Here is a 25,134-nt window from a genome sequence, read left to right on the forward strand (position 1 = left end):
CCAGATTCATACCAACATAAAGGCGTTCTACATCTCCGACCATACAAAGCTTCAAACGGAGCCATACCAATGCTCGAGTGAAAACTATTATTGTAGGTAAATTCGATCAAGGGTAGATAACTATCCCAAGTACCACTCCTTTCCAACACACAAGCACGCAATAAATCCTCTAGCGATTGGATAGTTCTTTCTGTCTGTCCGTCCGTCTGCGGATGATAAGCAGAACTCAATCTCAGCTTAGTACCCAAAGCCTTCTGCAAACCTTCCCAGAATTTGGATGTAAACCTTGGATCTCTATCTGACACGATACTCGAAGGAATACCATGTAAACTCACTATCTTCTCAATGTACAATTGAGCCAGCTTCTCCATCGAGTAATCCATTCTCATTGGTATAAAGTGAGCAGACTTAGTCAACCTATCCACTATGACCCAAATGGCTTCATAGTTCTTCACCGTTCTCGGCAATCCAGAAACAAAATCCATAGATATACTATCCCACTTCCATTCCGGAATAAATAACGGTTGCATAGCTCCATATGGTTTCTGATGCTCAACCTTCGACTTCTGACAAGTTAAACAAGCATAGACGAATTCAGCTATTTCTTTCTTCATTCCAGGCCACCAAAACAGCTTCTTCAAATCATGATACATCTTGGTCGCACCAGGATGTATACTCAATCCACTACGATGTCCTTCTTCGAGAATACTCTTCCTCAATTCAGAAACATTAGGAACACAAACACGATTACCAAACCTTATAATACCATTCTCGTCGATTCTGAATTCACCTCCCTTGCCTTGGTTAATTAGAGTCAATTTATCCACTAACTCTACATCAACTTTCTGACCTTCTCGAATCTCTTCCAGAATGCCACTAGTCAACTTCAGCATGCCCAACTTAACACTGACAGGAGTGTCTTCGCATACTAAACTCAAATCTCGGAATTGTTCAATTAAATCCAATTCTCTCGCCATAAGCATAGACATATGCAAGGACTTCCTACTCAAAGCATCGGCAACAACATTTGCTTTACCCGGATGGTAATTCAGTTCAAAATCATAATCCTTGAGAAATTCTAACCATCTCCTTTGTCTCATATTCAACTCTTTTTGATCAAAGAGGTACTTCAGGCTCTTGTGGTCACTAAACACTTCAAACCTCGAACCATACAGATAGTGTCTCCACAATTTCAACACAAATACCACTGCTGCCAACTCTAAGTCATGAGTCGGATAGTTTCTCTCATGTAATTTGAGTTGCCTCGACGCATACGCGACTACCTGTTGATTCTGCATTAGTACACCTCCTAATCCCAACAATGAAGCATCGCAATATACCACAAAAGATTCCGCCGGATTCGGCAAAATCAAGATCGGTGCACTAGTCAATCTCCTTTTCAATTCTTGAAATCCTTCTTCACATTTCGAATCCCAGATGAATGCTTGACCCTTCCTAGTCAACTTAGTTAACGGTAACGCTAACTTCGAGAAACCTTCAATGAACTTCCTATAGTAGCCCGCAAGACCAAGGAAACTACGGATTTCGGAAACTGACTTCGGAGCTTCCCATTGAGACACTGCTTCTACTTTCGTTGGGTCAACGGCAATACCATCTTTAGAAATTACATGCCCAAGAAAACTTACTTCACTTAGCCAGAACTCACACTTTGACAGTTTCGCATAAAGTTTCTTTTCCTTCAGTAGTTCTAATACCACTCTCAGATGTTCTGCATGTTCTTCTTCACTCTTAGAATATATTAGAATGTCATCGATAAATACCACCACAAACTGATCCAAATAAGGATGGAAGATCCTATTCATATATTCCATGAAAACCCCCGGCGCATTAGTTACTCCAAATGGCATCACTGTATACTCGTAATGACCATACCTCGTTCTAAATGCTGTTTTCTGAATATCGTCCGTCTTCACCCGAATCTGATGATATCCCGACCTCAAGTCAATTTTGCTAAACACACTCGCACCAACCAGTTGATCCATTAAATCATCAATCCTCGGTAATGGATACCGATTCTTGATAGTAACTTTATTCAGCTGTCTATAATCCACACACAGTCTCATAGAGCCTTCTTTCTTCTTTACCAACAACACCGGCGCACCCCACGGCGACACACTAGGACGAATGAATTCTTTTTCCAGTAACTCTTCCAGTTGACTCTTCAATTCTGCTAATTCAGATGCCGACATACGATACGGCGCCATCGACACAGGACTAGTACCAGGGACTAACTCAATAGCAAATTCTACCTCCCTCTCTGGCGGTAACTCTCTTACATCTTCTGGAAAAACTTCTGGAAATTCGCCTACTACTGGTAAATCACTACTCACCGCTTTCTTCTTCACTTCCATGGATGCAATCAACATAAACACGGCGGCCCCGCCCTTCATGGCTTCATCCACTTGTCTAGCAGTCATTGCTAAATCCTCGACTCGGACATCTTCAGGAAAAATAACTGTCTTCGTGAAACAGTTGATATGAACCCGATTAAATTGCAACCAATTCATACCCAGGATGACATCAAGTTGTTCCAACGGAAGGCATACTAAGTCCATTCCGAACTCTCTACCAAAAATATCAATTGGACAGTTCAAACAGGCAAACGAAGTAGTCACTGAACCCGACGCAGGAGTGTCAATGATCATACTTCCATGAATATCAGATATTTCCAAGTTCAGACGTTTAGCACAATCCAATGAAATAAACGAGTGAGTTGCTCCAGTATCTATTATTGCAATTAAAGGAGTGCCATGGATAAAACACGTACCTTTAATCAATCGATCCTCCGGAGTAGTCTCTGAACCTGATAAAGCGAAAACTTTACCCCCAGTTTGATTCTTCTTTGGCTTAGGACACTGTGGACTGATATGGCCCTCTTCACCACAGTTATAACAAGTCACAGTCCTTCCCTTGCAGTCAGCAGCAATGTGGCCTGCTTTACCACACCGGTAGCACTTCTTCTCTTCACTTTTGCACTCGTGAACACGATGTCCAGGTTCCCCACACTTAAAGCACTTAACAGGAGCACTAGAGTCTCCCCCACTAGGCTTCTTCCAACTTCCAGCTTTATAATTACCTCTACCATATGGTTTACCACGGTCCATAGGCTTCTTCCCTTTCTTGTCAACTAACTCACGGGAGTGAGATGACTTCAGCTTCAGGTTGTCCTCTTCGTAGATTCTACTACAATCTACCAAATCAGCAAACCGACGAATCCTTTGGTACCTGATTCCCTGCTTAATTTCATCACGAAGACCATTCTCGAACTTAACACACTTCGAAAATTCGCTCGCTTCATCATTGTTGTAGTGAACATAATACTTTGCTAGCTCCACAAACTTGGACGCATACTCTGGCACAGTCATGTTACCTTGTGTCAGCTCCAAAAATTCAATCTCTTTCCTGCCTCTAACATCCTCAGGAAAGTACCTCCGCAAGAATTCTCTCTTGAACACAGCCCAAGTGATCGCTACACCTGCAGATTCAAGTTCATCTCTACTAGCCATCCACCAATCATCAGCTTCTTCAGACAGCATGTGAGTCCCGTACCTCACCTTCAGATTTTCAGCACAATCGATCACCCTGAAGATCCTTTATATTTCCTTCAGCCACTTCTGAGCGCCTTCGGGATCGTGCGTGCCTTTGAACAAAGGAGGATTGTTCCTCTGAAAGCTATTCAGCTGCCTGTCAGCACCAATACCAGCTCCATTGGCATTCCCTCCCAACACACCAGCAATCATGCCCAGAGCCTCAGCGATCGCGTCGTCATTTCTTCCCCCTCTTCCGGCCATTGTTCTGCTAAATATCAGACAATATTCATTAGAACAAGAAGTATCGACAGTGTCAACTTTACACTAGTCGTATACGAAGGATTAACCGACACTAAGACTCTGACTCAAACGACCGACTATGCTCTGATACCACTATTGTAACACCCTTCTAAACCCCGCGGAAATTAACATTAAAATCAGAGTAAAACATGAAGAAGAGTATTACAACGCCAACAAAATAAACAACATTCATGTCATGCCATAAAGGAACGATAAACCAAAAATTATTCAGGTAGCATGTTAACACAGCGGAATCTTCTTAACAACTGAATAATCAAACATCTGGAGTCGAAGACTCATAAATGCAACCATAAACCATAAACAAAACAGAAGTTTATCAGCCAATTCTAAAATAACGTTCCCGGTGTTACACGACCAGAGCATGACACTGACCCAACCGACTCTAACGAACTACTTGACGAGCTAATCCTCACCAAGTACACAAGCTACTCCTCAATCTGAAAAATAACAACAGTAAGGGTGAGTTTCGTTCGCATTAACAAATGTTATAGGTATATAAACAATACAACTTCATCCATACATTATTCACCCAAATCAATTATATTCAGATAATATAGCAACATACATACCAAAATACACACAAATCATAACATTGGACAACTTCCATTCATGTTACAATTATACACAACAACCTAATGCAATGCAACTAAATGCATGTGGTACCAGACATGGGATAACCCATCTCACCGATCCACCACCATAAAGATTCGGCTACTTCTCTCACCAATTCCACACAATGGGAATTAGCTACCGCTGTCCCACCACCATAAGGGATACAGCCCACAACATGATTATGAAATGCATGCATCACATACCGCATGCTAATCATCAACACCAAACAACTGAACAGTCATAATCATCAACCAATGCAATAACAATATAATCCACCACAACCAATTAAATCAAGTGTTTAAATTAAATTCGAGTCACAACTCAAACACTGTTTTATTGCATATCTCACTGAATTAGTCTCACTAAGTTCGAACGGCACATCAAACAGACTAACAGTTAAAAAGTTATACATCGTTAAACTTTAACAAAAAAAAGAGTCCAAACAGCACAGCACGCGGCGCCAACATCTACACGCGGCGCGAAACGAGGAAAAGTTACGCCTTCGCGGCGCCAACACCTACACGCGGCGCGACGCGAGGAAAAGTTACGCCTTCGCGGCGCCAACACAGGTACGCGGCGCGACCTGTGCGTATCAAAACATCTTGCCAATCAGTCCACCTGTTCGCGGCGCCACCCTGTGCACGCGGCGCGAACCGGTGATTTCAGAAATCCCAACCTGCAGAAAACAGCATTCTATGCCTCCCAAATACTCTCAAATCATACCAGTACGAATTTCAGCAGAATAAACCACACATACGACATAAAATGCACGTTTACACATACTTCTAATCAGGTTTAACATCATTGTTCATCACCAATCATCATTCACAACCTAAATTGAATCAAAGTTCTATAAACCCCAAAACCCCAAACCCGACATATAATCCAATTCGAAATCCTAACATACAAATTCCATCGAATCATTCATACATCCCATAATAGAGGTTAATGAGAAGAATCCCCCCTTACCTCGATGTCGAATTCTTGAATTCTCTTCCTCTTCGCACTTGCTCTTCTCCCAATTTCACGTTCAATCTCCTCTGCTCCCTTTTGGTTCTTTTCTTTTTCACAAAAATACTCCTCTTTTCTATTTTTATGAAAATATAACTTTATTTTAGAAAAAGGGCTTTGCAACTGATACACCCCCCAACTGCTACTTACAACACTGGCCCATTAGCCTTATTTCATCCCTATTCCCAAATAATTCCACTTAATTCTAATATTTAATAAAAAAAATTAATTAAATTAAATAAAGAATTTTATGGGGTGTTACATACAACATCATCGAAATGCATCATAGTGACCGGGTCATGCTACAGTTCGGAATGCATCAACGTATACCCGACCCTCCAGTTGACTTGGGAGTGTGGCACCTCAGACGAGTTAACCATCAATGGACACACCAAAACTGGAAGGATTTTGCACCCGATCACCGCCAGATGTGGAAGGACTGTCGCCAATATGTCCTCAACTTCCCCGTTAGTGACCATGAGATGAAACCGTCCGCCGAGTACATGAGTTGGTATCGTACAGTTACATCCCCTAACTTGTTTATTGCAGCTCCGTTTTATTTAATTGATCCCCGTGCTCACAACTACATCTTACCCCAACAACAACCTGAAGAGGAACAACAACAACTACGACAACAAAAACGACAACAACAACGCCTACAACAACGCCAACAACTACAGCAACAACAACTACAACAACAACTACAACAACAACAACTGCAACAGCAACAATAAAATCTTTTCAGTACTCCATCCCGTTCCACCCGCAACTACCGACAACCAAATATGTTCCAATCACAGTCTCAACCATTACAAGAATCTGAAGACCACCATCATTCCGCGGGCCAATATAAGACCCAATCACAACCATTTGGATTTGCAGCGTTTGCAGGGTCCACGAGGTCTTTCGGCCAAAACCTTACGCCCGGTTCGTCAAGCCTACATCTAAGTCCCGACGATGGTCCTCATGGTGAATCCTCTCACCGTGGCACCCCCTCCGGCTATGCAACACCGTCGAACCAATTCGGCTTTAATCAAGGTAGTTCTAGTGCTGCTGGATGCTACGAACCTGAAGTCTTTTCCCAACCCACTCCACCACCACGACTTAACACGTTTGAGGGGATGGGTAACCGACTTTACAACAGCCGTTTTCAAGAAAATTATGGGGGCGTGGACGAATTCATAGACAGCGACCCACGAGACATCCCACTTCCAGGCCCGGTGACACAGACCCAGCAAGAAGCACAAAGGGGCAGGGGTAGGGGTAGAGCTAGGGAAAGGGGTGGTGCCAATCTTCGCGGCGGGATCAACGATCGCGGTAAATGTGTGATAACAAGACCAGGGTGCGGAACGGATGGCTATCCTGGTGATGGACGCCATTGAGCATTTTGTTGTGTTTTCTTTAATCAATTGTGTCGATGTATCGTTTCTCTAATCATTTGTAATCGATGTTTAGTTTCTTTAATCTATTGTAACCGATGTTTCGTTTTCGATTATCAAATGTCAATTTACGTTTTGTGCACTACATTTTTAAGACTAAAAAAATATTTTGAAAATTTATATATATATATATATATATATATATATATATATATATATATATATATATATATATATATATATATATATATATATATATATATATATATATATATATATATATATATATATATATATATATATATATATATATATATAACTTAACTAATAAAAAAATTGGAATTTTACAAATATATATATTAACATAACTTAACTAAAAAAAAATGAAAAAAAAAAAAAAGGAAAGAGCCCTAATGCGCCAAATGGTTTGGCTATTAGGGCAAAAATGCTAGCCTAATGCCCCATTCCATTTGGCGCAAACACACCCTAATTTAGTGTGTGCCAAATGGTTTGGCGCATTCACTTAATTCTAACACTCTTACGCCAAATGGTTTAGCGCATTCACTTCCAGTCGGTCCGAAACCTAGACAGTTTGGTAAATACACCAAAAACTTGGTTTTTTCTGTATTTTTTTTATTAAACATGGTTATTTTAATTTTTTTTCCATTTATGCTATGTTTATAAGTTCTGAAGCGAAAAGAATGGAAGAGATAATTTGGAGAAAAATAGAAAATATTTAATATTTTTCATGACTGTGTTTTTGTATAAAACAATAAAAAATATTCATCATTAATATATTTTTAATTTTCCAAATCATATACATATTCAAAATATTTATTTAAACCCTATAAAATATTTCCCATGACAATTTTTTAATTCCTTTAAATTAGAAAGATTTTATATTATGAATAAAAACGAATATCTTAAAATCCTTTTCATTCAAATCTCTTAATTTTTTCTACTCAATCATTTCTCTTTTCTTTAAAGTCTTTTCCTCTCTTCCCATTCAAACTCCCAAACAAAGGTTAATGGTGTAAAAATGCGAAACCCCTTTTATTCATCAATTATTCTTAGCACAACATATTGCTCTGAGTCCAGTTGTCTCGACTTGAATTAGTCAAGGTAGAATATAACTCTGGTAATTTATACCCAAAAAAAGTATACAAAAATTAAATGCTAAAATCAAGCTTGGTAATTTAATGTCTACCATAGTCACAAATTCAGGTGTGTAACATCCTAATCACCTAAGAGACCAAGTGATAATCATACAAATGCTGCTCTAGTAAAAATTGGAACACAGCAGTTGTTTGAACTCATAATGATGCAGTGTCACTGCCAGCCCTCAGATTTGTCATACACTTCTGGACCAAAACTTATTGAACATTGATAGAGTTTGGTTGTCTAATCTCAACACTTTCTAATATTCCTTCCATCTAAATGATTGTAAATGAAAGAATTATAACATACAAGCAGAAGAAGAATAGGCTTAGAACAGAACTTTCCCTACCTCCAAAGACGGTGTCAACATCAATAAAAGAACCATGATTTGTAAATGAAAGAATACAAATACTATATGATAAGATTATCTAAATACATTTCTGTCAAAATTTAACCCCTTTGCTTGTCTCACATGCTCATTAACCATTGATTTCTTCAACCTTTCAGCCTCTTCCAATTTCTCACCAATGACATACAAATCAGCAATAAGGTTATAAAGCCCTCTATCATTTTCTGGATTTGCCATCTTCAGGACCTGCTCAATCACCCTCTCAGCAATCTCATATTGCTTTTGATCCTTACAAGCCGACAAGAAAGAACCCAAAACAACAACATTTGGTTCCACTTTCATTGTTTTGATAATCTCATAAGCTTCCTCTAGATTCCCACTTTTCCCAATCAAATAAACCAAACATGCATAATGTTGAACTCTTGGCTCCAAACCACATTCTTCAATCATCTTGAAATACCTTCTTCCCTCCTCAACAAATCCACCACGAGCACAAGCATTAAGCACCCCAGTGAAAGTCAATTCATTCGGTTCAATTCCAACCATTTGCATCTTCTCAAACACAACCAATGCTTCTTTATTAAACCCACATCGTGCAACTCCGCAAATCATCACTGTCCAAGCCATAACATCCCTTTCATCTATCAACTCAAAAACCATAGCAGCATTTCTCAAAACCCCACCTTTAGCATACATGTTAACCAAAGCAGTACCTATCTCAACATTCAAATCCCACCCATTTTTCACTATGAAACCATGAACAGATCTTCCACCTAACAATCCAAAAGACCCCATGTGAGCACAACCAGATAAAACCGCACCACAAGTCACCTGATCCGGCTTCGTTCCTTCCACAAACAACATCCGTCTAAAAAGACACAAACTTTGCATATAACTTCCAACTTTTGTAAAACCCGAAATCACAGAAGACCATGAAACACTATCTCTCTGCGGCATATCTTCAAACAACTCACGTGCTTTACTCATATCACCCAATCTCGAATACCCCAAAATCATCGTGTTCCACGTGACAGTATGCCTCTGCGGCATTTCATCGAACAGGACACATGCATCAATGAAAGATAGAAGAACGTAACCATTTAAAAGACAATTTGCAACATGGATTTGAGAGATGAAACCGAGTTTAATGATATGTGTATGAAGTTGATGAAGGATGGGTAAGCTATGTAAATGGGTGGAAGATTTTAAGGTGAAGAGAATGCAGAAAGAGTCAAAAGGAACACCATTTCTATGCATTTTGGAGTAGAGATGCAAAGCTTTTGTTGGTGATGATGAAGAGGCTTTTTTAATAGATAAAGCCCATGAACTCCATCTTCTAACAAATTGTAGATGTTTCATTTCATATCATATATCATAGGTTTTGGAATTAAACTTTGATTCAAAATGTAAATGGGTTTTAATGTGATGATAATACTAGAGGTAATTCAAAAGAGAGATATAAGGGAAAAAGATGGAGTGTATAATTATTTGTATGTGTGGGGATGATGTAAAGAACGTAAACGAGTTTATGTTCACATCGTTTTGCCTTCGGTCATTTTCTCAATCTTTTGACCAATTTGACATTTTTTGGTTTGAAATTGTTAAGTTGGTAGGAAAGAAGATGTTATTAACTTCACGAATCTGTATTGCCGAAAAGGTAAGGAATTGAGGTTTTTTCTTTACCCACCTCTCTATGGGGATCACCCCAGTGAAAATCTCATTTTACCCCATGCTTCGAAAATGCATTTCTGAAATATTTTTTTTTTTAAATTTTTTCTGACTTCGGAAGTGCATTTCCGAAAAAATCCCAAAAATTGGGATTTCCGAAAAAACAAAAAAAACTAAAAATTCTAAAAATTAATTTTAGGATATGAATTAATTTATATATTATAAATTTGATATAATTTATGAGTAATAAATAATAATAATTATATATTTTGATATAATTTAATAGTTATGAATAATAATTATTATATATTTCTATTCTGATTCATATTTTAAAATTTAAAATAATTTTAATTAAAAAAATTAAAATAATTTCACTTACAAAATGAGTTATAATTTTTTATTTATATATTTATAATAACCATTATGTATTTAAAAAAAATTAAAAAAATGAGTGTTTTAATTTATATATTTATATAATAATTATAATAATTATTATATATTTATAAAAATTATTATATATTTATATATTTATATAATAATTATTATATATTAATTATAAATATATTTATATATTTATATAATAATTATAAAAATTAAAAAAATGAGTGTTTTAATTTATAATAATTATTATATATTTATATATTTATATATTAATTATTATATATTTATATATTATATATTTATATATTTCACTTACAAAATTAATAATTATTATTATATATTTATATATTTCTATTCTGATTCATAATTAAAAATGAGATAATTTTTTATTTAGTTTAAAAAATTAAAAAAAAGATTTTGTCTTAATTTTATTTAATGAATAAATTTTATATTTAATTCTATATAATTCAAAATTTACTTATGGAATTAAAATGTTTTTGATTTATATAAGTTAGTAAAATAATTTATAACTTTCAAATAGTTTAGGATGTTTTGATTCACCTTAATTTTATTGATTCACCTTCATTTTATTGATTCACCTTGATTTTATACCTATTAATTGTATTGATTCACCTTGATTTTAATTTTTTTAATAATTATTAATTATTTCGGAAGTGTATATCCGAAACATTCCAAGACCAATTTGGTCTTGGAATATTTCGGAAGTTCATTTCCGAATTTCTCCAAGGGGGGTGCGTTCGGAGATGAACTTCCGAAAACACCACATTTTCTGAAAAGTAACTTTATTTCGGAGATGCATCTCCGAAATCAATATTTTATATTAAAAAAAACACGTTTTCGGAGATACATTTCCTAAAACACCTTTTTTAACAAAAAAAGTACCTTTTCGGAAATGAACTTCCGAAACAAGGGATAGTGTGATAAATTCACCAAGGGTGGGCAAGAAGGTTAGGAGGTGGGTGAAGAAATTTTCAGAATTGATATATTAAAATGCAATGGTCCGGTGACTATTAGAACAATCAATACCAAAAGAAAAATAAATAAAAATGTAAATTATAAATAATAGAAAATATTTGTTTATGATATTCAAAGTATATATAACAAAGCAGCTTCATTTCTATTTGAGAATTTTTTACTAGACTCCTCAAAAATATTTCGTAGATGCACATACGGAGCACACCGTAAGTACACCAGCAGAATAAATCCAAAATCAACAAAACAACGGAAAAGAAACATTCGTTGATTAAAATTGGCATTTCATCGAAATTTCAAACAGAAAATTAAATATTACATCTAGGAAATTACAACAGTCAAAACAATTTCATCTGATCCATGCATCACATGAATGACATCAATGTCGTTTTCCACTTCATCCCACCAACGTTCTATTTCTCCGGTCTCAAGTGAGATCTTTGTTCTAAGCCTCTGAATCATTTGATGACTTCGCCAGGTTTGTACTTCCACTCTAACCAAGACATCAGAGCCCTTTTTAGTTGGTCCAAAAAAAGTGTGTCAAAATTTCATCTAGATCGGGAGTTTGAGAGGAGAAAAAACAACATGTCCGTCCCTTTTGAAAATAATTTGTTTGGGAGCGGGTCGCTTGTGTAACACCCCTCTAATAACCCGCGGCAGTTAAATAATTATTAATCAGAGTAAACATGCAAGAGGTGTCACAATTCATAAAATGAAGAAAACACACGTCGGTACATATCATGCATCCACTGAAAACATTTGTAATTATAACTCATTAAGCAAAACATGTTTACACAGCGGAATTAATTCATCAAGTCAACATTCATCAATAATGTATCAGACTTCAAACATCATAAACAAATACAAATAGAGTTATAATCAGAACTCTAAAAACAAAGCGTCCCCAGTGTTACATCTATCAGAGCATGACACCGACACAATACTAAAAACCGACTTATGAGCTAATCCTCACCAAGTCACGCCGCTATCCTCAATCTGAAAAATGACAACAAGTAAAGGTGAGTCTCATCACAGTTAACCAATGTTATTGCATCATAAATAATAACATTTCATAGTTATATCATTCACCCAATTGTTTCATATCCAGACAAAACGTCATTCACACATCCACAGATAAACAGACAAGTCATCATATAACATATATCATCATGCTATAAACAAATCATGCACGTGTATGAAACTGACACTATGCATGTGGTACCAAATCATCACCAGTGGAAATCATCCACCGACCGATCTATCGTCATCCAGATACGGCCCTGCCAGCACAAATTCCACACAATGGGAATTCTGCCATTCACTGAAATCCTCTCATCATCTAGGATTCAGTCCTCATCAATGTTTATGAATGCATGTAACATATATATAACATACTTTCATCATCATACTATGAGTAGCATCATCTATACTCATTTCATCATCATCATTATTAAGCATGTTCATATATACATTCACATCATTCAAATACAATTAAACCATCAGTAAACCAAACTATCACACTATAAGGTTCACTCATCCTCAAACGGCACACAAAACAGGCCTACAGATCGAAAGTTATGCGTCATTAAACTTTCCAGAAAAATCACAACACAGGAATTTGCACTCACAACGACCATACGTGTATCATAATGCCCATACGCGTATCACTATGTTCCATACGCGTATCATACGCATTTCAACAGACCAGGTTTTGCCCAAAAGCAACCTCATACGCGTATCAGTCTTGCCATACGCGTATCACCAGAATAATTTTCCTCTTTCAAAATTTCCATACGCGTATGAGCATCCTCATACGCAAATCACCAGCACAGGGTGTTTGGGACAGGGCAGCTGCGTATCATATGCGTATAGCCCCTTGGGAGTGTCCCCCATACGCGTATGACCTCATCCCATACGCGTATGGCACTGTTTCATACGCGAAACACCAGAAAATGCCCAGCACCTGCAACTTCGTAACAGTCCAAAACCCACTCGTTTCTACTCATACCAGTCCATGATTTTGAGTCTAAAAACCAGAAAATTCACATCTAAACAGCATACGAATTCATCCACAACCACAGTATATAATTCCATAATCAATTTCATTCATCATTCCCTAAATCTATCAGTTATTAGGGATTAACAGTCCAAAATTCAATGATGAACACAGATGAAAATTCAGAATATAGAATCAATGGATCCAATCATACTCCTAATCCATACTATCACCTATAATACGATCAGGCCCGGCCCTGTGCCTGTGCAGCCTGTGCCACAGCACAGGGCCTCACAACTTTTGGGGCCTCACAATTTTAAATATTACCCAATACAGATTATATATACACATATTATTTGACAATAATCCAGCAGTAGGTATCTATTTTATACTATGTTTATCTTAATTGATTTGTCTTTTGCAAGATATCCTTTTGATAAATTTTACCACGTTAATCAATTGTAAAGAAAAACTACATTGATATTGGTGCTTCTCAATTTTAAAATATTTTAAGTGAAATATACACAATTATAAAAATATTTTTTTTAATGTATTAATGTTTTTATTTATAGAATAACATGTTAAATAGTAAATTAGTTTATTTTTAATTAAATAGTTATGATTAAATTGATAATAAATTGAAATTAAATTATTATACACCCGTTTTGATCTAATTTAATATAGTGTTTATAATATTTCTTATTAATTAAATATTTTTCATGCCTAGAACCTAATAGAATCTTTATGTATATTTTCATGTATTTCTTATTAATTTATAATATTTTATAATATTTCATGTGTAGCTCCTAATAAAATCTCATGTATATTTTTAAGAAATATATTAATATATATTTTGTATAAAAAAGTCATATTTGTAAATTGTACATACAATTTATTTAAGTTGGTTTAGCACGTTGAATCTAAATTTTGATGATTTTATTAATGTAATAATATTTTTAAAATTTAAATTTGTAAAGGTTTAATTTTTTTATAAATTTGAATTGAAACATAATTAGAATAATTTAAATTTGTAAATGATCTAGAAAAAAACTGTATAATTAGAAAAATTATTCTGGCAAAAAAATACATAAATTGTATTTATATGAATTAAACTTTTACAAAAGTATTTTTAAATATTTTTTAATTTTTAATTTTATTTATAATCAAATATATAATGATTTTTTAAACAAAATATAATTTTTTGTAGAGGGCCTATTTTAAAAACTAGAACCGGGTCCCTAATTTGTTTGGGCCGGCCCTGAATACGATAAAAGAGATTAAACGGAGAGTCTCCCCTTACCTCAGATAAAAGTCTTGGTTCTTGGTCTCTCCCTCTACAGTTCTCCTTCACGTTCCTTGTTCCCAATTCTGTTCTTTCACGTTCTTTCTTTCTTTCCCCAATTCCCAATTCTGATTATTTTATGAAAAATAATATTAAATTAGTAAGGGCTTTACTACACCACACCCCCTTCTTCTTACTAATCTCACACATGGTCCAAATGCCATCAACCATCATTTTCCCATTATTTTAATAAAATCCATAATAATAATTATTAATCTAATATTCAAATTAAATTAAAAAATTAAAATTATACGGGTGTTACAGCTTGGATGATGAGTGCTGCCATGATGATGGCCTAGGAGATGCCATGAACTAATTCTCTTGAGAAATTTTTGTGTTTGTGTGTAATACAACACTAGAAACCCTACCTTTATAGAAAATCTTGGTGAATATGGACTACACATTCTCTGTCACACAATGTTCCGTAGGTATATCCACGGAAGTATCTTAGATATTTTACTTCTGTATGTGTACCTACGGAAAAAATCCATAATTTTCAAAATTAGAGCCTTCTGTAGATACATCTATGGAAGTTTCCTTGCTATTTTTTTAACAGAACAGAATAATCCCGCAGTAGCAGAAAGAAAAACACATAAACACATAAACTAATACTTGACAAAATATGATTATATTGCAATGTTAAAAGCGTGCATATATTACACTTTGAAACTAGAAAATACATCAAAAGAACTGTCGCCGGCTAAATCTATTGGTGGTTCCAATTTGACTTTTCCTTATTCGCTTCCTTCTCGATGTTGTTCAATCTTTCGAATTCATGCATCCTATTAACAAAAAGATCTAGCCACGTCTCGGCATCTTTGGTATGATGAAGATCTCATTTCGGTGACATAGGTGGTATGGGGCATCCCGGTTTCAAGTAAACTTGCACAAAGTAATTCGCTTTTCAAAGCCATCTAATACACATGATGCAAGCATTTGAATTTGTAAGCGGTGCGGTGCGGAGAAACATGCTTTCCCGATCATCATGCTCTTGCTTGTTATTAAAGTCACCGCCGACATCTACCGCCTTTACGACTACCCCTTCAACATTCGGAGAAACATCGAGTGAAGGAACTAATTCTCTTGAGATATTATCGTGGTGCACCATACCTATTCGTAACCAATAACAAAAATAACACAAAATTACAAGACTGTTGCAAAAAAAAACAACACAGACATCTTCTATAGATGCACCTACGGAACGTGTTCATCTTCAACACGTTCCGTAGATGTACTACCTATGGAAGCAACGTAAATTTTTTTGCATAAAAGTCATGCGTAATGTGGCCAATGCAATGGATAAATGTGACTATTTACCTGAAATTGAGTCTTCTTGCTCCCTTTGATTTGTTGCACCAAAAAGTTGGAGCTTTGGACTGGAAAATAATGAAGTAGGATTTTTTCGGGTGGTGAGAGTGAGTGTTGAAGAAGAAATGTGACAATGAGGGAGTAATCATGTTGGTTCAAACTATATCAGATGCTTCCGTAGGTACATCTACGAAATATTCTGGCGCTACGTCATTTCGTAGATGTACCTACGGAACAATCTCTGAACTGAATTTATTTGGAAAATTTCTTTGGCCACCTCCCTATGGGGGTCACCCCCAGCGAAAATACCAAAATACCCCTGCTTCGGAAATGAACTTCCGAAGCGCTTTTTTTTTGAAAAAATTGACTTATTTCGGAAGTTCATTTCCGAAGCAGGGGTTTCGGAAGTGAACTTCCGAAATACTGCGATTTTTGCAGATTTATCAAAACACTCCCCCTCCCCCAATCATTTACCCTAAATCAAAACAAAAAGTGGCAAAGGCGGAAATTTGTGCAAACAGAATTCCAAAGCTGCATCAAGGCTCCAATCACACTGCTAAACAACATTCAAAAGCCCTCAATCCTAACACTTTGTAAGTTTTGAAATTTTTAGATCTATTATTCAAATGCATGTTATTTAGGGTTTTAATTGCATAAATGATATATGGTTAGGTTGTTAGTAGTATTTAGGTTGTTTAGAAGCATTTTGATTTGGTTTGAAGTTTGGTTTAGGGGTCTGCCATGGAAGTTGCAGAAAAGTTCATCGCAGGGGTGTTTCGGAAGTTCATTTCCGAAAACACCTCCCTCCCAGTTTTCGGAAATGAACTTCCGAATTGTATCAGAAGTTCAAATTTTTTTGTTTTTTATTTTGTCTCGCATATTAATCGATTTCAACTGTTTACAGGAACATGTCAGGCAACCAACAAGCACGCAGGACTGCGTCTTCTAAAGAGGGCGCTAAGGGAAGAAAGGGTTCTTCAAAGAAGGAGGTGAAAGAGGTGAAGGAGGTGAAGGAGGTGAAGGTGGTGAAGGAGAAGAAGAAGCTTTTGACTGGTTCTGCTTCTCGTCCCCTGGGAGTCCATGGCTCGGACGCGCAGGCTCAGCCTTCAGGCGTGATCAACGCTGATGGTTCTGATACTGAGTGGGATGAAGATTGGTATAATTATCTTCATTCGGAGGAGTTCGCTCGTCGAGAAGAATAACGTGTTTTTATTTTGTTTGATGTGTATTTTGTAACGCCCGTCGGGCAGAATAACATGTTTTTGTTTTGTTTGACGTGTTTTGTTTTGTTTTGTTCGGATTTCGGATTGTATCGCACAGTGTTTTTGTATTGAATTTATCATGTTAATAAAAATACGTACTACTGTAAGTAACAAATGACGGAGGAGGTGTAACCGGGGCCGGAACATATGACGGAGGAGGTGGATGTCCGGAGGAAGAAGAACCGGAGGTACGTCCACCGCGAGACAAAGGAGCCAATCATTGTAAGCTATAGTTTATCATTATCGTCTGGGGACGTCATTTCTAAAAAATCAAGATTAAAAATAATAAGATTTTTTCCCAATTTTTTGTAATGACGTCCCCTGATGATAATGATAAATTATAGCTTACATTGATTGGCTCCTTTGTCTCGCGGTGGACGTACCTCTGGTTCTTCTTCCTCCGGACATCCACCTCCTCCGTCATATGTTCCGGCCCCGGTTACACCTCCTCCGTCATTTGTTACTTACAGTAGTACACCTTTTGAAATTTGGAAGCCTTTTTTTCTCCCCACCACTCTCTTATCCCCACCTACCCGTGTTCAACAATATGTAACTTTAATTTTATGTATTATTATCGTTGTAATCTTCACCCGATTAAATAAAGCGAATTGTTGTTGTTTTTCATTTTATTCTGTCCAGACATATTTTCGGAGGTTCATTTCCGAATTCTCCAAGGGGGGTGCGTTCGGAGATGAACTTCCGAAACACCACATTTTCTGAAAATGTAACTTTATTTCGGAGATGCATCTCCGAAACCAATATTTTATATTAAAAAAAACACGTTTTCGGAAGTTCATTTTCGAAAACACCTTTTTTTCAAAAAAAGTACCGTTTCGGAAATGAACTTCCGAAACAAGGGGTAATGTTGTAAATTCACCAGGGGTGGGCAAGAAGGTTAGGAGGTGGGTTAAGAAAAAACCTTTATTTGTAGTTTTTGCCAACAAACACTAGTTCAAAATGCTTATGTAGATGCACCTACATAAAAAAGTAAATTTTTTGAAAAATAAAATGTGCTACCGGATGTATATCTACGGAAGCTGGAGATATAATTGGAATTCCGTCAGGTGACTAAGAGATTCAAAGTTTGGATGAAAAATTCTCTTTCTACTCTCATATGTAACATTGAAAAATCCCATTTTCCTAATGTGATTTTAAAAATGATTTAATTTGTATACATTAATTGTAGATTTTTTAATGGATCAATCAAGTCTTAACATATAGTTATTTGTAGAGATATTTTAAAAATTAATTTATAAGAACTAAATTTTCAAATTATTTAGTTAAATACATGTATTAAAATAAAAAGGTTAATAGTTATTTATCCCTTACAATATAGCCGTGTTTTGATGTATCCCTTTTAAATTAATTTTTTTTAAATACCCCCTGTAATTTTATGGTTCCTCCTAAGTGTATAAAAATCAGGGTGGTAAATCAAAAAAAAAAAATTATAGAGGAGTAATTTTTCCATCAGGAGAGTTTGACTTAGAATTTTAATATTTCAAAAAAATTTTAAAAAAAAAATTAAAAAGAGATAAATCAAAACATGCCTACATTAATATTAACCCTAATAACAATTACTCTCTTACTCATACCCAAATACACATTTACTGAATATGGCTATTTGCAATTTAAGAGTTTAAAAAAATCAACACCGACACTTTATAATTTGGTGTAACTTTTGAAAAGTTAAATTGTCCTAATGTGATTTTAGAAATGATTTGATTTGTCATTTAATGATTAAAACCTTGCAAACTCTTTATAAAAATATGATGACATCATTATTGAAGATTGATTTAATTTTGTAAACATAACATATTAAATGGAGTCGGGATGGAGGCGGACTGCTATAATAATCAAAGAATCAGATTGATAAAATCAAATAATTATACTCAAGCAGTTAATAAATTTTACTTATATTCCAACTAAACTCGAGCCAAATGGTTAAGACAAAAAAGTTTGAAATAGAATAAAACCAAAAGCATGATGTTTTATAGTAACACTAAGAAAGAAAGAAATATTAGCATAAATAAGAACCGTACACCATGGATGTGAAACTAATAAGAATTACAACTTTGCATTCATTTAAAGATATTACTGTCTATCTGTCTCTAAATAGCTAAGATTGAAAATAAATTAGATAGCATTGTTAAGTAGATTACACGACCATACAAGTATACAACCCCCTCCCTCCCCTTCTTCCTTTCCGAAAAAGAATACAAAACCATGACTTTAACTGTTCTCATACAACACTACTAATTCTATATCAAGACTGAAAAACACAGGGACTGAAAAAGGAGAGTGCGAGGATATTCCGCTAACACGAGAGATGCAGATAAATATCAGTTGTTATAATTTGGGATGCATCTTTGAATTTTTCTTTACCCTAATAGGCTAACAGCAGTGACCTCAGCTCACACACCATTGGACAAAGCAGTGACCTCAGCTCACACATCATTGGACAAAGCAGTGCCCAAAAATAAATTGACAAGGGGATTAAAAAGAACCGCCTAGCCTGTTTGGACAGTCCGACGCTCGATGCCCAGATTCCCCACAACTAAAACAGGCCCCTTCAAAGCTTCTGCAATGCAGATTCAAATGTTGTGTCGGTTAAACATGGAACATCAAATTAAGTAGATAAGGCTCATTATGTAACTAGAATAGGTAGAGAATTAACAGTTATTATTATTATTTAATATAACCTGTTGGATGATGGAGACCTGCTTGATTGTCTGCCTCCAATTAGCCAATCATCCCGGCTGCTTCTTTCAGGTTTGGACCAGCTGTTGCCAGATTTAAAACTACTTCTGCCACCCCTCCTTGAGTCACCAAAGTCATCATTAGAGCCTCTGCCACCCCTCCTTGAGTCACCAAAGTCATCATTAGAGCCTCTGCCACCCCTCCTTGAGCCGCCAAAGTCGTCACTAGAGCCTCGGCCTCCATCCCATCCCCTTGAGGATCTAAAACCTCTACCATCCCTTGAACCTCTTCGGCTACTTCGTTCTCTATCGGAAAACTTCCCGTAGAAATCACTTGGAGGTCCATCATCTTGCAAAGGAGGTAACTGCCAATTCAAAGTAACATGTGTAACGCATTTTAGTATAATCAGTAATGCAATGAATTGATGCCAAATTGAGACATTTTGGTTGGGGAAGAAAACAGTTATGACACAAGCAATCCATAAAGGTTTACAAAATAAAATATTAGCAAATGTTGTAAATTGTAATTCACCTTAGCGACTTTGGAAAGAGTGTTTCCAGATGGTATGTCCTTCTCAAGTAACTCTTTAGCAATGTCGTCTGGAAGATCAAAAACAGCTCCTTGAACCTGATATTAGGCATTGGCAATGTAAAAAAACTGTCAAACAATTTGTGAACAGTGTAGATGGATTCCCGAAAGCACTTAAGTTCCAAGAAAGACATGCACAAAAATGAATTTTACTCGGATAGATACAAACCATTTCATCTGCAATTAAATGTATTTTTCCAACATTGTCAGCAGCTTTGGAATATACATCGGAAAGAAACCCGGTGACTGCTCTTGCTGAAAAATATCTTTGAGAATTTTCTGAATCTCGGGTTAATTGCAATGTAACCCATCCCTGCAATACCAGATAGTTTTAATTAGGTTTACACCAACGCACATGCATTAACTAAAACAAAGAAAATCTAGAGAAAAACAAAACGGACACACATGAAAGGAGAAAAAACAGTGGATAATAGGAGAGAGACAAAGAGAGACTAAAGAAAGGAGGCATGTTTCCAGCGAGAGATTGGCGCATGAAAAGGCTGCAGGAAAATGGCCTTTGAGCTGTGCACTTGGAATGGAGGAAAATGTTTGAATATTAGAATTTCATCGAGGGCCTAAACAGAAAGGTAACTCCTCCTTTTCAAACTTATATTCTCTCTCATCTATCCCAAGTGATTTTTGTGAGAAGCTACTCAAAGTAGCTACCCATTTTAATCAGTTTTACAATCTATCTTTTTAAAAGCTGTACTAAACAAATGAAAACATTTAAAAATTCTTTTTATTTTTAAAAGTAATTCTATCATTACAAAATCTGTAACAGACATCCCCTAATTCAGCTAAGACAGAGGCAACAGATAGAAAAAAATTTAGACTGGATAACTTTAATTAGAAATGCAAGCTTCCATACCTGTTCATGGGTGATGAGAGACCGGGAAGACGGAGGTTTGGAGAATCCACTCAGCTGTGCCAGTGCAGCTGCAAGGGCATCTGTTCCTTTTTCTTCGATCAGTTTCTGTGCAGTAGGGGTGAAAAATGCAATAGACTCGGGATGGACTCCATTAAGTGTGACAACAACTTGATCGGCAGATGCCTCCAAAACATCCTCCATAGACGGTGCGTTAACAAATTCAAATTTGCATCCTACATCACGCTCAAGGGATCTAACTGTTCTTCTCTGGTTACCCGTATACATCAGAATGGCAGAACCTAGCTTTCCCGCACGGCCAGTACGGCCAGAGCGATGTACAAAAGTCTCAGGATCATTGGGAAGCTCGTAATGGATAATCTGAAGGAAACATGTAAGACCAATAAGTTCATCACAGATTGCATTTGCATTTCAATGCTTGACCAAGGCATAAATAAGACTCTTACGAGTCAAATATAATCTTGAATAACAATATCAAGACAAAACAATGACCTTAAAATTCACATATATTTATGTGCACAGTTCACAATTTATTGAAATATAAAATCCAAACTTTCATGTCAAATGAGACAATGTACACCGAAAATAAATTGAAGAAAATGTTGAATTGAGTAGAAAACATCTGCTCAATAAAACAGGCAGCCTCAATTCTACTAGGACAAGCAACCTAAACTCTCAAAAGCCGACAAATCATATCTTAGAGTAGACAATAAAGTCCTAACTCAATCGAGGATAAGATGACCAGAAAAATTCAAACTATAAAACCCTAAAATAATTTAAGTTAGATATGGAATCCCCAACTAATAACCCCATTCTCCAAGTGGTTCACTCTATTAACTCAGCACTGGGATAAAACTGAATGGACATATATAGAACCAACACTAGGAATGGAGTCGTAGATTATGGAATATCAAGCTAAAGTAACCTATGAACGTACCAAATCAACATTGGGGATATCAAGTCCACGAGATGCCACATCAGTGGCAACAAGCACTGTAAACTTTCCTTGTCTGAAACCATTCAATGTTCTCTCTCTTTGATGCTGAGATATATCGCCATGCAGTGCTTCAGAAGTGATACTATTTGTTAATGCCAATGATACTTCATCAGCATCTCTTTTTGTCTGTGTAAAAACTATAGTCTTCCCGCCCTTTGCATAAACCTAAAAGACATGGCAGCATAACATTAAATAAAATTAGTGAGCTCAGTACCTTAAAGCAAATAGAGCAACCTGACAGAAAATAATAGCTTGAAACATATTTATAAAACTAATTGATTTAATATATTCATGATTTCCAACAGTTGTGAGTTGTAGCAGAATACACAACCATAAGCTTGTATGTATGAAGGAATGGCTATGTGTGTGTGTAAAATACATAAGTTTAGAGAACTAGACGATTACTTCAGAATGCATTATATAATTTTAAAATAAACACAAGATGAAAACGAAATATTTAATTAGTGTCAACAAAAATAAATTAGATCAGTTATGTAAATAAACATACTCTACAGTAACATTGAATCTTAATTGACATAAAGTTTAATTGTTAACAGTATATTAAACTTTTCGTCACGAGAACTAGTAACTAGTAAAAAAAAGTAATGCAATAATACTCAATATAACGACTAAGCAAAATTAATGGCAACTTACCGTAATAAGATCAGAAAGAATTGTTCTCTTAGAAGTGGAAGTTGCTGATATAGCGTACAGTTTTATCCCTTCAGCAAGCTTTTCTTCTTCATCACCAACCTTTTCAAAAGAAAAAGGAAAGTATCATAATTATAATCGATTGCTTTTGGTTAAAAATGCATCATAATTATGACTCAACTTTTATTCTAAAATTCCATTAAATGTAATGCACAATTATGGCACAGATAATTTGATGATAGGGTCGTGAATTCTACAAGTTATTAAGGCTACCTAGAAAAAAGGGAGGTGCATCTACCAACAAACAGTTATCAATTTGCTATATTCTATGTATATTTAGAGGATAAAAAACTGAACCCTGAAGTAAGAACAACATACCAAATCAATTGTCAACGGATTGTCCAAATATTTTCTGGCCAATTTCTTCACCCAACTAGGCATGGTTGCAGAAAAAAGCATGCTCTGTCTCTTAGCTGGAAGCTTTTCCAAAATGACTTCCACAGCCTCCTCAAACCCAACAGCAAGCATTTGATCAGCTTCATCAAGCACCAAATACTCAACTTCGCTCAACTTAAGTGTGTTCCCGTTGATGAGATCAATCAGTCTACCGGGCGTTCCAACAACTACATCAACCCCACGTGAAAGTGCACCCTGCTGAGAAGTATAAGAAACACCTCCATAAATACAAACTGTTTTGAGATAAGGTGCAGATTCTTTTATCTCCTTCTCCACTTGCTTCGCTAACTCCCTGGTAGGTGCAAGTACCAAAGCTCTAGGAAGTCGCCTATCAATAAAGAAACAAACACATACATATAATCAAAACTAGTAGAATAGTATCGCTAGTAAATGTACATGACATAAAATTAATATTAATTAGGGCTGTTCAGATTGACTTATTTGAACTTCTCTACTCTAAAGTACAAACACCACGACACATCAACACCACTAATAATTTGGAAAAGAAAATGAACAAATTAAATATAATCACAAGTGTCGATTACCTGTTACTGTAACGACCTGAATCCTCACCCTCACCATCATCGAGACCATTAATAATAGGAATTCCAAAAGCCAATGTCTTCCCTGTTCCAGTCTTTGCACGAGCAATGATATCTCTACCTTGAAGTGCAGGAACTAACACCGCTCTCTAATTACACAACAAATAAAAAATCAGTAACGAGAACAATATTAGGCAAATTAGCATGCTAGGTTTCAGTGACGCACCTGAATAGGAAAAAGCTGCGTAATCCCCCTCTCACGGAGCGAACCAACAAGTTGCGAAGGCAAATCAAGTTTCGAAATGTCAAGTTCATCAGCGTTAAGCGAAGCAGTTCGAGAAGGAAAATCCTCATCTTCATCACCTTCGAAATCAGAGCCTAATCCTTGAAATGCTTCGTCGCTGAGAAGCGAAGAGGAGGAGGAATTCGGAGTCGCGACGGCGGAGGGAAGAAACCTATCGGAGGAACTGAAATTGGCGAGACGGTTGTGTCTAAGGAGGAGGTTGTTGGTGACGTGGCGGGATTTGTTACTGTCGAAAGAGTGGAGTTTAACTGTGGAAATGGAAGTTAGTTTATACTTTTTGTAGAGTTCGAGAGAGGGGAGTTTGCATGTGGAGGAAGCGCCAATTACAGTTATGGAAGCCATTTTTTTTTTTTGTTTCTTCTTCTGCTGAGAGAAGAAGAGTGAAGAAAAAAAGATAAAGATAAGGGGGAAAGGGAAGGAGAGGAATGAATGAATAAATGGCCTTTTAAACCTCCAACTCGCCCTATAGTGTGATTATGGATGAACCCGATGGTAAATTAGATATTTTGATTCGGGTCGGGTTTAATGTACCCGGACTATTACGATGTTGGATCTTTTAGATTGTTATCTTAGTTTGTAGATAGAGTGAATTCATACTAGATCGTGAAAATTTATAAGGAGCAATAGTTTCGTGAGACATTAATTAGTTTAGGACTCCGAAAGTACACAACCACATCCACAA

The 25,134-nt window shown here is 36.1% G+C and overlaps 2 protein-coding genes across 3 annotated transcripts; both read right to left on the minus strand.

The window, feature by feature from the left end:
- Window positions 1-7,958: 7,958 nt before the first annotated feature.
- Window positions 7,959-9,976, minus strand: LOC131612755 (pentatricopeptide repeat-containing protein At5g08305-like). Its single transcript, XM_058884505.1, has one exon. The coding sequence runs from the start codon at window positions 9,738-9,740 to the stop codon at window positions 8,457-8,459; it is 1,284 nt and encodes a 427-aa protein (XP_058740488.1). The 5' UTR covers window positions 9,741-9,976; the 3' UTR covers window positions 7,959-8,456.
- A 9,404-nt stretch (window positions 9,977-19,380) lies between these two features.
- LOC131610495 (DEAD-box ATP-dependent RNA helicase 3, chloroplastic-like) lies at window positions 19,381-24,882 on the minus strand. 2 transcript variants are annotated; one of them, XM_058882456.1, is made up of 11 exons: window positions 24,375-24,882; window positions 24,152-24,297; window positions 23,529-23,934; window positions 23,154-23,252; window positions 22,440-22,664; window positions 21,485-21,862; window positions 20,786-20,929; window positions 20,560-20,655; window positions 20,218-20,392; window positions 20,031-20,175; window positions 19,381-19,909 (listed from the first exon to the last, which is right to left on the minus strand). In XM_058882456.1, the coding sequence occupies exons 1-11, from the start codon at window positions 24,792-24,794 to the stop codon at window positions 19,825-19,827; spliced, it is 2,319 nt and encodes a 772-aa protein (XP_058738439.1). In that variant the 5' UTR covers window positions 24,795-24,882; the 3' UTR covers window positions 19,381-19,824. The 2 variants fall into 2 exon arrangements, with proteins under 2 accessions (XP_058738439.1, XP_058738438.1); XM_058882455.1 differs by having other exon boundaries at window positions 20,031-20,392.
- Between the last annotated feature and the right edge of the window lie 252 nt (window positions 24,883-25,134).

The sequence above is a fragment of the Vicia villosa genome, linkage group LG6 (genome assembly GCF_029867415.1).
Source record: "Vicia villosa cultivar HV-30 ecotype Madison, WI linkage group LG6, Vvil1.0, whole genome shotgun sequence".
Taxonomy (NCBI): domain Eukaryota; kingdom Viridiplantae; phylum Streptophyta; class Magnoliopsida; order Fabales; family Fabaceae; genus Vicia; species Vicia villosa.

Excerpts from the sequence above, each read along its gene's own strand:
- LOC131612755 (XM_058884505.1), bottom strand. The coding sequence starts at position 9,740 with ATGAAACATCTACAATTTGTTAGAAGATGGAGTTCATGGGCTTTATCT.
- LOC131610495 (XM_058882455.1), bottom strand. The coding sequence starts at position 24,794 with ATGGCTTCCATAACTGTAATTGGCGCTTCCTCCACATGCAAACTCCCC. Across the intron at positions 21,863-22,439 it reads ATATCCCCAATGTTGATTTG|ATTATCCATTACGAGCTTCC; the intron begins GTACGTTCATAG and ends TGTTTCCTTCAG. Across the intron at positions 20,930-21,484 it reads CTCTCATCACCCATGAACAG|GGATGGGTTACATTGCAATT; the intron begins GTATGGAAGCTT and ends CTGGTATTGCAG.